This window comes from Uloborus diversus, chromosome 8 (genome assembly GCF_026930045.1).
Source record: "Uloborus diversus isolate 005 chromosome 8, Udiv.v.3.1, whole genome shotgun sequence".
Classification (NCBI taxonomy): Eukaryota; Metazoa; Arthropoda; class Arachnida; order Araneae; family Uloboridae; genus Uloborus; species Uloborus diversus.
Genome location: NC_072738.1, coordinates 146,944,798 through 146,957,891, shown reverse-complemented (window position 1 = coordinate 146,957,891; position 13,094 = coordinate 146,944,798). Strand labels below are relative to the sequence as shown.

General features: G+C 34.5%; 1 protein-coding gene across 1 annotated transcript in view; it reads left to right on the top strand.

The window, feature by feature from the left end:
* The window catches only part of LOC129227253 (neurogenic locus notch homolog protein 1-like), a 113,087-nt gene that overhangs the window by 87,025 nt on the left and 12,968 nt on the right, over positions 1 to 13,094 (top strand). The window contains exons 17-19 of the mRNA XM_054861771.1: positions 3,898 to 4,073; positions 5,983 to 6,165; positions 10,004 to 10,135. Coding sequence (XP_054717746.1) covers positions 3,898 to 4,073; positions 5,983 to 6,165; positions 10,004 to 10,135 — 491 coding nt within the window. The remainder of the gene's footprint in view (positions 1 to 3,897; positions 4,074 to 5,982; positions 6,166 to 10,003; positions 10,136 to 13,094) is intronic.

The following is a 13,094-nucleotide window of genomic DNA, read 5'->3' as shown; positions in this document are numbered from 1 at the left end:
TCCAGGACTTTGTAATATTTATGGTAGTGAACAAGCAAATATGTTACCTAAAAGGGCACACAAACAATTCAATAACTAATTACTTTTAAAGTCTTTTACTTTGAAAATTTTACATAAAAAGTTTAATGAGACGAAATTAGAAAGTATTGCTTACTTCTCGCGTTTCTACAAAAAGTTGGATAACCAGCTTGGACCGTGATAATTTTGTTAAAGAATGAGGATACACATCAATAAATATGTTTTTAATGTCATGTACTAAATTGTACGGCTTTTCATTCACGTAATGAGTTTCTGAGAACCAAATTGTGCTTAAGTAGGCGTTTACTGACCAGTTTACCGTATTATTCGAAATTATTAGATTAAATTCTGTTCGAAATAGTATCGTACAGTTCTGTTTTCATCATTAAAAATTCAAAGAACATCCTTTATTTTTTATGTATACATTAGCCTATACCATGATTTTCGTTTCAATTCTAGAAAGACGGAGGGGCCTGTGTGGCTCCTCGCGTAGTTTGTTGTTCAATAACTCGATGAATATCTAACGGAGCTTAATGGAACTTACTGAATTTTCATTATATGTCGCTTTTTGAATGATTGCTTAGTCATTTAATGAGTATACTGAGTATACCTCATAGTACTGTAAATACTGATCCTTATACCTAGAAAGACGGGAGGGTCCACAGTGGCTCCTGAGCTATTTTCCAATAATTTTTTTCTCCCTTTCTCGTAATTGTTGTAGCATGAAACAAATGCTGTTCACTCTAGTTTACCCTGTGACTTTCTCTTTATGGAACCGGTTGGATATTCAGATGCTATAAACAGTATCGCTTGCTTACCAGCCAAACCGCAGCCATTGCTCTTGGAAAGATGAAAAGCTGAAAATAATAACGTACTAAATTTTTATTTAGTCATATAAGAAGGTGCATCCGGTATGTGCACTCACTCAGGAAGAATTTTTAAAAGAATTCAACCAAAATATTGGTAGGGACCACACTGGCCCCTTCAGTCTTTCTAGGTATACAGAAAATTTCATAACTGTACTACTTTTATATGTTGATAAACTCTCAAACAAATGATTGAAGAACTGTATTAACTTACATATAAGGTTGCTATCTGCACTTTTATTCACAATGGAGTTCGTCTGAAAGATACACATTGCTCCTCTGCAATTTTGGTTTCGAGTTCTGGCACTGTTCAAGTGTTGAATTGGGTTTCTTAAACATTGAACACTGAAATTCATTTTATATATTTTCAGACAGTTGTTACACTTAATTTAGTTAAAAGCAACAATTGTTCTGTGTCCGATTTTGATGCAAATAAGGTATTTGGTCTAAAATTATTGATTTTTCGCAATGCATTTATTATTTATGCCCGCAAGAAGGTTTCTGTGATTAAAACGATATTATATTTTTACATTTCCCTTAACTAGGTGACGGGGATCATTGCTAATATTTTAAGGTAATTTTGGCCTGATATTCGGTTAAGTTAACGTGTGGGAAAATGGTCCGGCTCATTAACGAAAGAGATAAAGATATATCAAACAACAGACGTTAAAGTTGTATAATAAAAGACTTCGCATTTTAAATTAACAGATTACTTTTGTTAAATGCCTGTAAACTGACTAAGAACTCGCAACATCGTTGCATTCTACCGATTATAGAAATTAACGGAACAGAATTCGGAAATTAAGATATAAATCAACTTTTACCACATTAGATTTTTTTTCTCAAAATCATTCCCAGAAGCTCAAGCCCTTCGTGCAAGGAATTTCTAGAATGCTCTAGTATGTGTATTAAAACTGCTAAAGATTCGTGCAAGCATTATAATGCTCAGATGTTTCAAAATTTAAGAGTTTCATAATTTGTAAACGATCACATTTCGCAACTCTCAAGGTAACAGAATAGTGTTAAAATTCTCAAGCTACAAAAATTAAAAGCTGTTTCGCTTTAATATAGGCGAACACCCTAATTTTCGAAAAGTGTCGATTCTGAGATTTTAAGGAGTTTAGAGAGCTCCAGTGCTGTTCTTTCTAAACCCGCAATTGTTTTTTAAATCGACGAACTATTGAGTAAACTAGAAGAAATTTACTATACTCATACAAATGCACTAAATGTACTTTTTCTTTCTTGATTTTCTCATAACCACGTTTTCAGAGTTATTATTTACACCAACAACTCTAGCGAAAGAGGTATTAACTCTAAGATGTAACTAGTATATTGTGGCCATCACGAAACTTTCTTCTATATTTTTCTTTTTTTTTTTTTTTCTGATCCCTCCCCATGCTTGATGAGGAAGCAATATTCCCAACAAAAACAAAATTTCACATGAAAAAACTTGACGACCATTCCAAGTGTCTGAATTATTGCAAAAGCAAAGCAAAAAGCGAAAAATGAAAGTTATTTTAAAAGCCTTGCTTAAATTAATTACAAATATTTTATTTATTAACCAAATATAAGATGGCAACAGTTAAAAATTTTAAATCATTGAGATAATATTTCCGATCATTTCCATACAATTAAAATCACGAGAAATACGCAGACGACAATCTATTACGATTTATCTTTCTTATTGTTGCATTAATAAAGCTATTTTTATTCGCAAAAAAAATCAACACTTCTTGGAGCGATTGGCGTCAAAATTGAACCAAAGCCTGTTCACATATGGATTCACATATATTCCAAATTTCAACCAGAACGCAGCATTACTTCTTGAGATAGGGCACTCACAATGGAAAAAAAGAACGGGTGATTGCGCTACCCCCTTTTTAGCTGTTGACACCAAAATAAAATCAGCTCTTATACCCACTAAGGGCTACTTGCCGATAAATTTTTCTTTCATTCCGTTCATTATTTCTTGAGATACAGCAGTCACAATTGACGACAAAAAACGTTCTATAGCTCAGCCCCCGTTTAAGTTATTGACACCAAAATTGAATCAGCACCTGTTTCCTGTTAATGGCAACATATGGACCAAATTTTGTTTGATTCCGCCAGTTACTTCCTGAGGAATAGCAAGCACGCGTAACTCAAAAAACGTCCCATTGCTCCACCCCCCTTGGAGGGATTCGCGCCAAAAACCAATGGGCACAAGTTCACATAGCGGCACATATGTGTACTAAATTTCGTTCGATTTCATGCGGTAGTTTTTGTTGTAGAGCGGCCACAAAAAACTGGTCACACACAGACGTGACACACATACATACACACACACATACATACATACACACACACATACACACACACACACACAGACAGACAGACATTTTCCAAAAATAGTCGAAACGGACTCAGCACACCTCAAAACGTTCGAATCTGTCAAAATTCGAAATTCGAAAATTTGCACGAATCCAATACTTTCTTCTATATACTAGATATAGAAGAAAGTAAAAATGATAATTGAACATATTACTGTGGTATAAACCTCTATAAAAAGTTAATGTACATGCCATATGTGTTGGTTCTGAAATAATGACCAATTAAACTTAGGGGGCAAAAAGAACGTTTTTCGAGGGAATTTTTCAAATATTTACCCACAAAACCTGTTTTTTAGTCAATTATTTCCAAAGTGGTGGGTCATATCACTCTCTGGTATATAACGAAGAGATAGACGCAAAAATTACGAAAAAATTGAATGCGCTGGGAAGTGTTAAGGAAATTTTAAATTTTTTGCTAAAAAATATGGCTTTTTTGTTAGAAAAACCTACAGATTTTTTTTTTCAACAAATAAGCAGTCAAAGTGTGTTATTTATGTCATATTGAATATTCGTAGAAAATTTTCGAAAGGTGCAATGAACATTGAAAAAAAAATAATCAGGATGTTTGCCTACCTTAAGTCCTTTTGATGAAGTTTTTTTGTTTTGCTAACACAAATAAATTAATCTGCTCAATTTGTTTTTAGAATGCACTACAGTTACTTACAGTGTAAGTTCGAACTACAATTTGCAGAAGATCCCAAGGAAGGGCTTCGAAGATTACAGATGCCTGAACTTTGCGCTGAAAGGCCGGACAGTGCCTTAGGAAAGTGCGTTTTGTCCAGATCACTGGTGCTCAAGAAATCAGAGATCAAAATAGGTGGTAAGCAGTTATCCAACTTGAGAACCAGTAAACAGTGTTTTTTTTTTTTTTTTTAAATTAAAACGATGGTTTTCGAGGCTTTTTCAAAATATTTATTTCAAAATAACGCTTTAAAGTTGTTTGCACAAGGTAAATAAAAAACAATAAACATAGTGAAACTCCGTTACAATGAACTTCAAATTTTGTCCGTTTTAACGGGAATTTCCAAGCAATGTAACGGAAGTTAAATGGAACTAAACATTTATTTCGCTGAAACGGATATATCGTTGTATTGGTAGTTGTTGTAACGAAATTTTGTTGTATTATATGGATGCCTCAGTTGCCAAATTGATTAACTCCACTTTGTAAAAAAATTCTCATTTCTGCTTTAATAGTGCTTTATCAATGCTTAGCATGTGAATTTATATTAAAGTTTTGGTTCAGTACATTTCTGACCAGGTGATGGCAGAAAATGTAACACGAGGGCCTATTCACTCCTATTGGATAACACTATCTTCTTAATCACTTTTCTCGACTTTTTGTTTTATGGAGTTAACTGGTTACTCGTTCTTTCGGACTAATTGAAGTAAAAAAGATTGACTGTGTCTGGGACGAAACGAGTGCATGCAAAATTTTGGCGATTCTATTTCTAAAAAACAGGATAAATAGATGCAGCACGACAGCTTTTTACAATGTTACACTATCCTAAACTATACTTCTAGGTATCCCGTACTAAAACCATAAATCGGAGCTTAAGTAGCAACACGTCCGCCATTTTGGGTCTAAACGCCGCTTTCTTCCTGCGCCTGCATTTATGAAGTAGCGTTCTTTACTTCTCAGTTGTGATGCTTCTTGATTGTGGATTAGCATGGGGGTATTTAAACACCACAATCAAGAAGCAAAACACGCTACTTCATCAAATTAAACTTTAGAAGAAAGCGGCGTTTAGCCCCAAGATGGCGAACGTGTCGCTACTTAGGGCTTTACCCCGTTACCTACCCCTACACGTTGTCTTACCGGAGTATATAGGATGCATTGATTTGGAACAGGAACTTGAAGAACTTTGTAACCACAACATTTTTAACGCGCATCCCAGTCGTCATTCCCTAATACGCGTGATCTTCGATGGACAGGCATCGAACCCGCATTTCTACTGTTGGTTCAACATTTACTGATCAAGCCACCATGAACGCATGTTCACAATGATGCTCGTTACAAATCTTAAACAATACGCAATAAATGAGATTTTGCAATCTCACCCTTGTTTTGCTGCATTTATATGTCGGAGAACGGATAATTGGTGCTCAGCACTTTTAGCTATATTTTCATCAAAAAAATCTTGAAAAAATTGATTTTGCACTTCACCATTTTCTCTTCGGCATGAAAAACAAAATAAATCATGTACTTATTATCCATATTACAGCAAACAGAACGATTCTACGAGCAAAAAACTTATAGGGTAAATACTTACCCCGGTTTAAAGTTTACAGGTAGGGTTAATTCGCAAAAGAGTGGATAAATGATTGAAGAACTTCTATGCTTGAACGGGCAATAACCAATTTATACTTTATCAAAATAAATGCGCAATCCTAGCAACGGGTTAACTGTTAATGCATGATGGAAAAAAGTAATAAACGCAAATATCACTAAAGCTGCTGATATGTGTTTCAGAATTAGGACAAAACGGCTTTAAAATGCAAAAAGTTTGCATTGATAAAGGTGTTCTCAATGCCGAAATACGGGACAGCAGTTTTATTGCTGTTTGTATGTTTCTTCATTGCGTTTACCATTTATTACACATGTATAAAGGTAAACTTTTTACTTGGGCTGTTGCAAGTTAACATACTAATTTTTAAAATCATCCCAGCCAGATTATCTTGTTCATCCTCAAAATAATGTTAGTTTTGATGCCATATATTTTCCATTTTAGTAAATATCAAAGTCACAAATCCATGTGAAGATGACCTTAAGGAGGACTTATGCGGCTCAGAAACCACATGCAGCAGCACGCCAGATGGAAAATCGTTCAACTGCACATGCAAACCGGGATTTGCTTTCCGGAATAAAATTTTTCCTTTCAGCAGTACAGGATCAAGTATTGAATCTTGTAAAGGTAAACACTTTTTGGAAATACAATTTTAACGTTTAATCTGTTAATGTATGAATGAGTATGACATTGCTTTAGCTTTGATTTTTCATTTATTTGGTTCAGAATGCTTCTCAAAAGAATAGAATTTAATCAAATGACAGCATATTTATTTGATAATGAGTTTAGATTGTATGCATGTAAAGCATTGTAAATATTTTTATTAGGCTATGTGCGATAAAGATGCCAGAGTTGCATTCATAGTAGAAAAAACTCCCTGTTATCCGTGGAATAGGGTGGCATGGTGACCGCGGATAAGCCAATTTGCGGATAATCCACAAAATAGGTTGAAGCCAATACTAGTGTATGCAATAGCTTTAAAAAAATCAATAACTTTCACACACCTTTAAGCTACAGTGGACTCTCTCTATATGAACACTCTCTAATATGATCGCCCCGATATTCTGAACACATTTTGTTGTTCTTGGCAAACCTCCATAGACTTAACATAGGCTGACTCTGAACCTCCTTTAATATGAACACCCCAGTATTATGAACGCTATTTTTGACCCTGTGGCAGTTATTACCTCTCTGAAAATTGAACATATTCACAATCGGTACTCAGGAAGTCCTATGAACCAAATTGGAAAACTTAAATACTTTCCCGATGTCATCAAAATGATTGAAAAGTATGAAGATGAAGAGAAGAAGAAGAATTATTTTTGCGGATATTGCGGCATTGCATAAAATCATTCAACTGAGAAATATGAGCCTGAAGTTTCTGCCACTGAACTGCGTAATTCAAGAATCCAACCATTGCAATTAAGCAGTATTTAAGATCTTTAAAGTACGATTACCTACGAGCAATATGCGATTGAGAATCACCTGAAAACCTTTTACACACGAATGGAAACACTTAAACAATTGGATGATAACGCATACCATGCACGAGAATACACAATGCAAAAACACATTAAAATTAGTCTTTTTTTACATTTAATTGTACAGATAAGAATTTCGTTATTTCATAGTTGAATGGTACGTAAAACTTTTTAAATTAAGAAAGAAAGAAAGAAATGCAAGAGTTTAGCTCCTAACGGGTTTAATTGACATTACAATTTTTGCCAATCCAAAACTCATCACCTCTATCCCAAAATCTGTTATAGCTCACTTGTCAAAGTTCTGAACATATACCATTAACGCAATAGATAACACATGCATGCATTTTCTAGTCTTTCTGTGTAATGAACACACCTATAATCTGAACACTTTTGTCCGGTCCCATGAGTGTTTCAGAATAGAAAGAATCCACTGTATAGATAAAGCGATAACTGTGTATGTAAAAAATGTATGTAAAAGTTAAAAAAAGGGTTTGCGCAGTATTACAAATGGATTACGCACATACGTGAGCAAATAGTGTATACGGAGTAACTGAAACAAATCAAGCTAGGTAACACCAAAACCGCATAGGAGAGTGGAGGGGGATTTTTTCGGAACAAGACTGGTCCAATCACTCGTCAACGCGCGTAAGTAGAGTACAGCTAAATATCAGTAAGGGTAGTGTTTGATAAAACAGTAAGTAGTGTAGATCTAAAAATAAAGCTTCAACTATTCAGGTTTAAGTGACCATGGAAGGCTTAATATCATTAGAAGAATTGGGAGGAGAAAAATAGGAATATCTAAAAATAGATTTTGCACTTATTTAGTTAAAATTTGAGCATTTATCAACATTCAGTAAACCATCATCGTCGAAAAAATATTTCTTTTGAAAGGTGAAAGGCCGCAGACAAGCTTTTTATCAGAAATATCTGTATCTTACTTATTATATATGATGTTGTATCTTACTTTAATATTTCGAAAAGCTTATTTACAATTCGTTATTATCTGTGTGTGTGACCCAGGGGTTTCCAACTTTTTTTACTTAAAGGACTCATTGTACAATGTTAGAAACTAATCGGGCCAATAATTCAAAATATTTTAGTTCAAATGGTTTAGTAAGCGATAACTCCCCTCTTCCATACAGCCAAGAATTTGTTTTTAATTAAGAGCTTTGTGGTGCTTTTCAGATTTTCTGGGCTTAGTTTTCTTAAAAAACTACTTGGAAGGAAATATACTGCTAAATCTCGTTACAGTGCAGATCAAGGGACCACAACTTTTGTCCGTTGTTACGGGAATTTCATTGTAATGGAATTTAACTAAAAGGGCAATTAAAACAGGATTGTTCATGTAGTTCATTTAGCAGTAAGTTACCGTCCCTACACCAGGGCTAAGGAACCCCCAGAACTAAATGCAATATACCAGACAACCCAGTTATCACATCCTGAGACTGCAGTTTCTATCTTATTAGAACTCCCCAGTCAGGAATAGTGAGTAACCGAGCTGGAGGCAGATAAACTCACTTTATCTACCAGTTTTTGGCCCTCTCAGCTTCAATGAGATGACATCTACCTCCACAACTCGGTTATTCACTATTCCTGATTGAGGCGTTCTAATAAGAACGAAACTGCAGTCTATAGCCGGGCTGTCTGATATACTGCATGTAATTCTGGCCTTAGCCCTCGCTTAGGGGCGGTAATTTACTGCTAAATACCCAAGCTTTGCCTTCAATTCACGAGTCGAAACGCACCATGCTGCGGACACTCGCTGGTGGGATAAATTCACTTTATCTACCAGTTTGTTGGCACTCTCAGCATCAATGAGAATAGATCTACCTCCAGCTCGGTCATTCACTATTCCTGATTGAGGAGTTCTAATACCAACGAAACTGCAGTCTCAGGATTTGATAACCGGGCTGTGTGGAATATTGCATTTATTCAGTTCATTGTTTTGTATTCGCTGTAATGAGATTTTTCTGTGTTTCCATATTGAAAAAATGTTGGTTCCATTTTGCAAGTAACTCGCGTGCCGAACAAAATCACTCGACGTTAAATCCCGGTTATCACAAATTTGCCATTTCAACTGCGCTTGCGCGCGGACTTAGCTGATTTCAAAAATCTTGCTAAAATTAATTACAAACATTTTAAATTTGTTAATAAATATGAGATAGCAACAGATAAAAAATAGAAATCACAAAGCATGGCCCCACTCAATGCGCTGGCACTTAAGTATTGAGTGGGGTTATGCACAAAGCTTTCTCTGATTTAGTTTTTAGGTCTCGGTAAAGATTGAGTTTTGCGTCTTAATTATTAATGGATTCGGTGTCTGATTTTTCTGCCCCTTTTCAGGCCAAATTTTTAACATCAGAAGAGCGTACTAGAATTGCAGCATCACTTCTAATGCAAAGCCGAACCATCAACCTAAATAAAAATGTATAATACTAAGCTGTTTACGCCTAACGTAAAATATCCGCAAAAGACGGATATCTGTACTCATATTCCGATCATTTTCGAAGTACATAACGTGTTTTACGTTTATGTTAAATAAATATTTCCTAACCAAAAAATATTGAAGCGTTATTTTTCTCTTTGCATTATAAACACTATCAGCTATTCATATTCGTAGTTTCATATAATCTATCACGAAATCGCTGTGAAAATATTCTAATCGCATTCATTAATTTGTTGGAACTCTCGCTCAACCTAAATATAAACAAGCAACACGAAAACTTAAAACAGAAAAATCAAAAACTAAGTCCGCGCGCAAGCGCAGTTGAAATGGCAAATTTGTGATAACCGGGATTTAACGTCTAGTAACAAAATCTGTTAAAGGGCAGGATGAGATCCCTGCTCTGGCCTATAACAGAGTAAACTATCTTATCAGCACACAATAGAAATTTCACTTAATGACTGTAATGTGACATAATATTGATTATTCTGGAATATTGTTATCATTAATTCCTTGTTTAATAATACATATTGTCTTCTAGATATTAATGAGTGTAATGATATAGAAGCGTGTCCCCCGAATAATGTTTGCATAAACACCATTGGGAGCTTCTACTGTTCCTGCAAACTTGGATACAGGAAAAGCTTGGAGTCAAAAGAGGATAAATGTGTTGGTGAGTAAGAATCCACATATAAATAATAGCCGATGATCGAGTAACCTTCGTGTTTAAACAATGAAACTCGCGCCACAGCATGATAATTTGATAATGTGTTTTGGTAGCGTTTAACATGCAGGGAAAGGCTTTATTGTGACAAGGCTGAACTCGATCCGGTAACTGAACTGTTTTACTGGTAAGACTGTATCATTTCAGGGGAATGAGGGAATGAAAAAACGAAAAAGCGGTCAACAACGAACGCTACCTACTGGAGTTGAGGGATAATCCACTGGAGTTAGGGTTACAATTTCAACTATTAAAATATCACCAAACAGGCAACGACTTCGTTCAAATGTTGAAGCAATTTTCACCCGTCATACCTTGACGGGCGAGTTTCTAGTTTATAATAAATCTGAATGTACTAAAATTATGACATACAAAAAAGCTGTAATGATAAGAGATTTGATACCTTTTAATCCAAACAATTTTAGTGAGAATTATTCTCGATATGTAGCCATGCATGTGAAAATAGAGTTTTTTCTCTGTACTCTTCACAACATACGCTTTAGATAATATTAAAATCTCCATGTAGAATTTGTTCAACAATTTGTTGTTATATTTAAATATTTCATCATAAATATTTTTTATGACCCGCATAAAGTATGGTTTTAAGTAACAGATACGGCAAATTATACGTATTAAACTGTATAGTAAATGAATCTTGTGCCATGATTTTAGATGCACATAATTACTGTTATCTACTTTCATTATTTTAGACATTCTCAATTTTTTTTTATTGGTTTGGCAAATCAACATGTTTTGGAAATAACTGTTGTAAATATTCCAATTAATTATTGGAAACCATAAATAATTGTCCATGTCCAAGTTCTTAAAAACAAAGCATGAACTGAAAGGGTAGTGAAACTGAGAAGTTTAAACGGAAAAAAAGTTGAAGTGACAAATTGACTATTTAAACGGAAGTTTCTTAATCTTTTTCTAATGTTTCGATAACTGTCTAGAAGATAACCAGAAATGTAATGCGTATGCTCTTGTCCTAGAACAAAATGAAACTCTTTTAACGAACTTTCAATTTTTGATAATTTGAGCTTTTAACAATCAGGTTTTACTTTTCTTGCTCTGATTCATTTTCTCATTTAATGCTGGTGATAGCCACACTTTTGATAATTTTGAGCTCTTCACAATGTATACTCAAATTTCATATTATTCTGATTCATTTCCTCATTTAATGCTAGTGCTAACATATTTTTTAAATTTTTTGAGTTCTTCACAATGCATAATTTTAGGTTTCACATTACTTTTATGTTTCTTACTCCTATTAATTTTCTCATTTCATGCAAGTGCTAGCCAAATTTGAAGAACATCTTTAATAAGGAAACTACGCCTTAACGTAATAATACAAAAGAGCCAAATAAGCATAAGCAGGAAGAGCAAACGGAAACGCATTTTTCGATTTGATAAATCATTTGCTTGAAACTGCTTATTTTGGAACAAAAATCTTAAAATTTAGACATTCAGACAGAAATAGACACGAGTCATGGTTCTGGCTGAAAAAATTTCACAACCAGAGAGACATAAAACACAAAACAAGTATAAATATACTAACTATAAAAGCTTATTTTACAAAAGAAATTGTGCAAAAAGAGTCATTTACATGTTTAAAACGATTTTATACTCTCTCTTCATCAGAAGCGAAGTGAGTAGAGAGTTGGAAATTTACTCAACCCCCCTAAAAATTTGGTTTTTAGCTAAATTTATAATTCAAGTATGTTAATGCACATATACATATGACGACTTATTTGACCTTCCCAAGAGAAAATTCTGGGTTGTTATGACCTGTCTTTATTCAGGAAAAAATTCCGATTGTGCTAGTCTTACCACTAATATATTTCCTTCCTTGATTTTTGCTCATACTTGAAACCAAATCAATCGAAAATGGACGGACGAGGAAAACTGGTTTATCTATATATATATATATTAAAATGAATGTTTTTCTGCATGTCATCCATGAACTCAAAAACTACCCGGCAGATTTGGCTGAAACTTTCACCGTTTGTTATTTTTGGTACTGGGAATGTTTATAGACCAGTTCGAAAAAAATCCGATCGATAGTTCGTTTTTTATTCCAATTTAAGTCACAATCCATTGGATAAATACGAATAAAATTATCGGCTGCAGAAATTAATTCGCGTGAAAGATCTCATTGATAAGAAGTTAGCTGTTGCCATTTTTCTTGAGTTTGAACAAATAAATTCTTTCTTTATTGTTTTATGGCTTTTCATGCAACGAGGGGATTTAAAACTTTTCTATTTGATATTTTTAGCGATGGATTGATCTTGCAAACTGCGTGAGTACAAAATTTGAGTATAGTCACTTCTTCACTTGATACCTGGACCGATTATTATGAAAATTGCTATATATATGTATTTTTCCACGGAGAAGGTGCATAATATGCTCATTGAAGCCACTCGCCACCAGGTGGCACTGCAGAGTAGCAACATCTGCCCCGTTCAACCGATTGTCATGAAAATCAGTATAATGATGTACTTTTTTGTTGGCGTAGCAACGCGCGTTGGGTACAGCTAGTGAACTATAAAAATAGTTGGAGTATGCAATGTTTCTCTAATGAACTGTCTTCTATGATTACATTGATGACTTGATTTTCTTGTAATACAAAGTGCCACAGGGAAGCGGGTGATTTTAGAAATGTTTTTGCATGCGAAGATGGAATAGGGGAATGCTTTCCCCTTTTATCTATTAGCCGAATGTAAACACTAGATTGAACAAATGAAACAAGATTTTAGAGACCTACCCTGTCCTCGACTAAACACACGCTAACAAGCTTCATGATTTTTACTGTCTTTGTAGTACGCTTCTGTAGCAAGAGACGTTGTAGACCAGTCCACGTTTTAACTAAATAAATTGCTTACAATTGGCTACTAAGTTACAGTTATAAGTT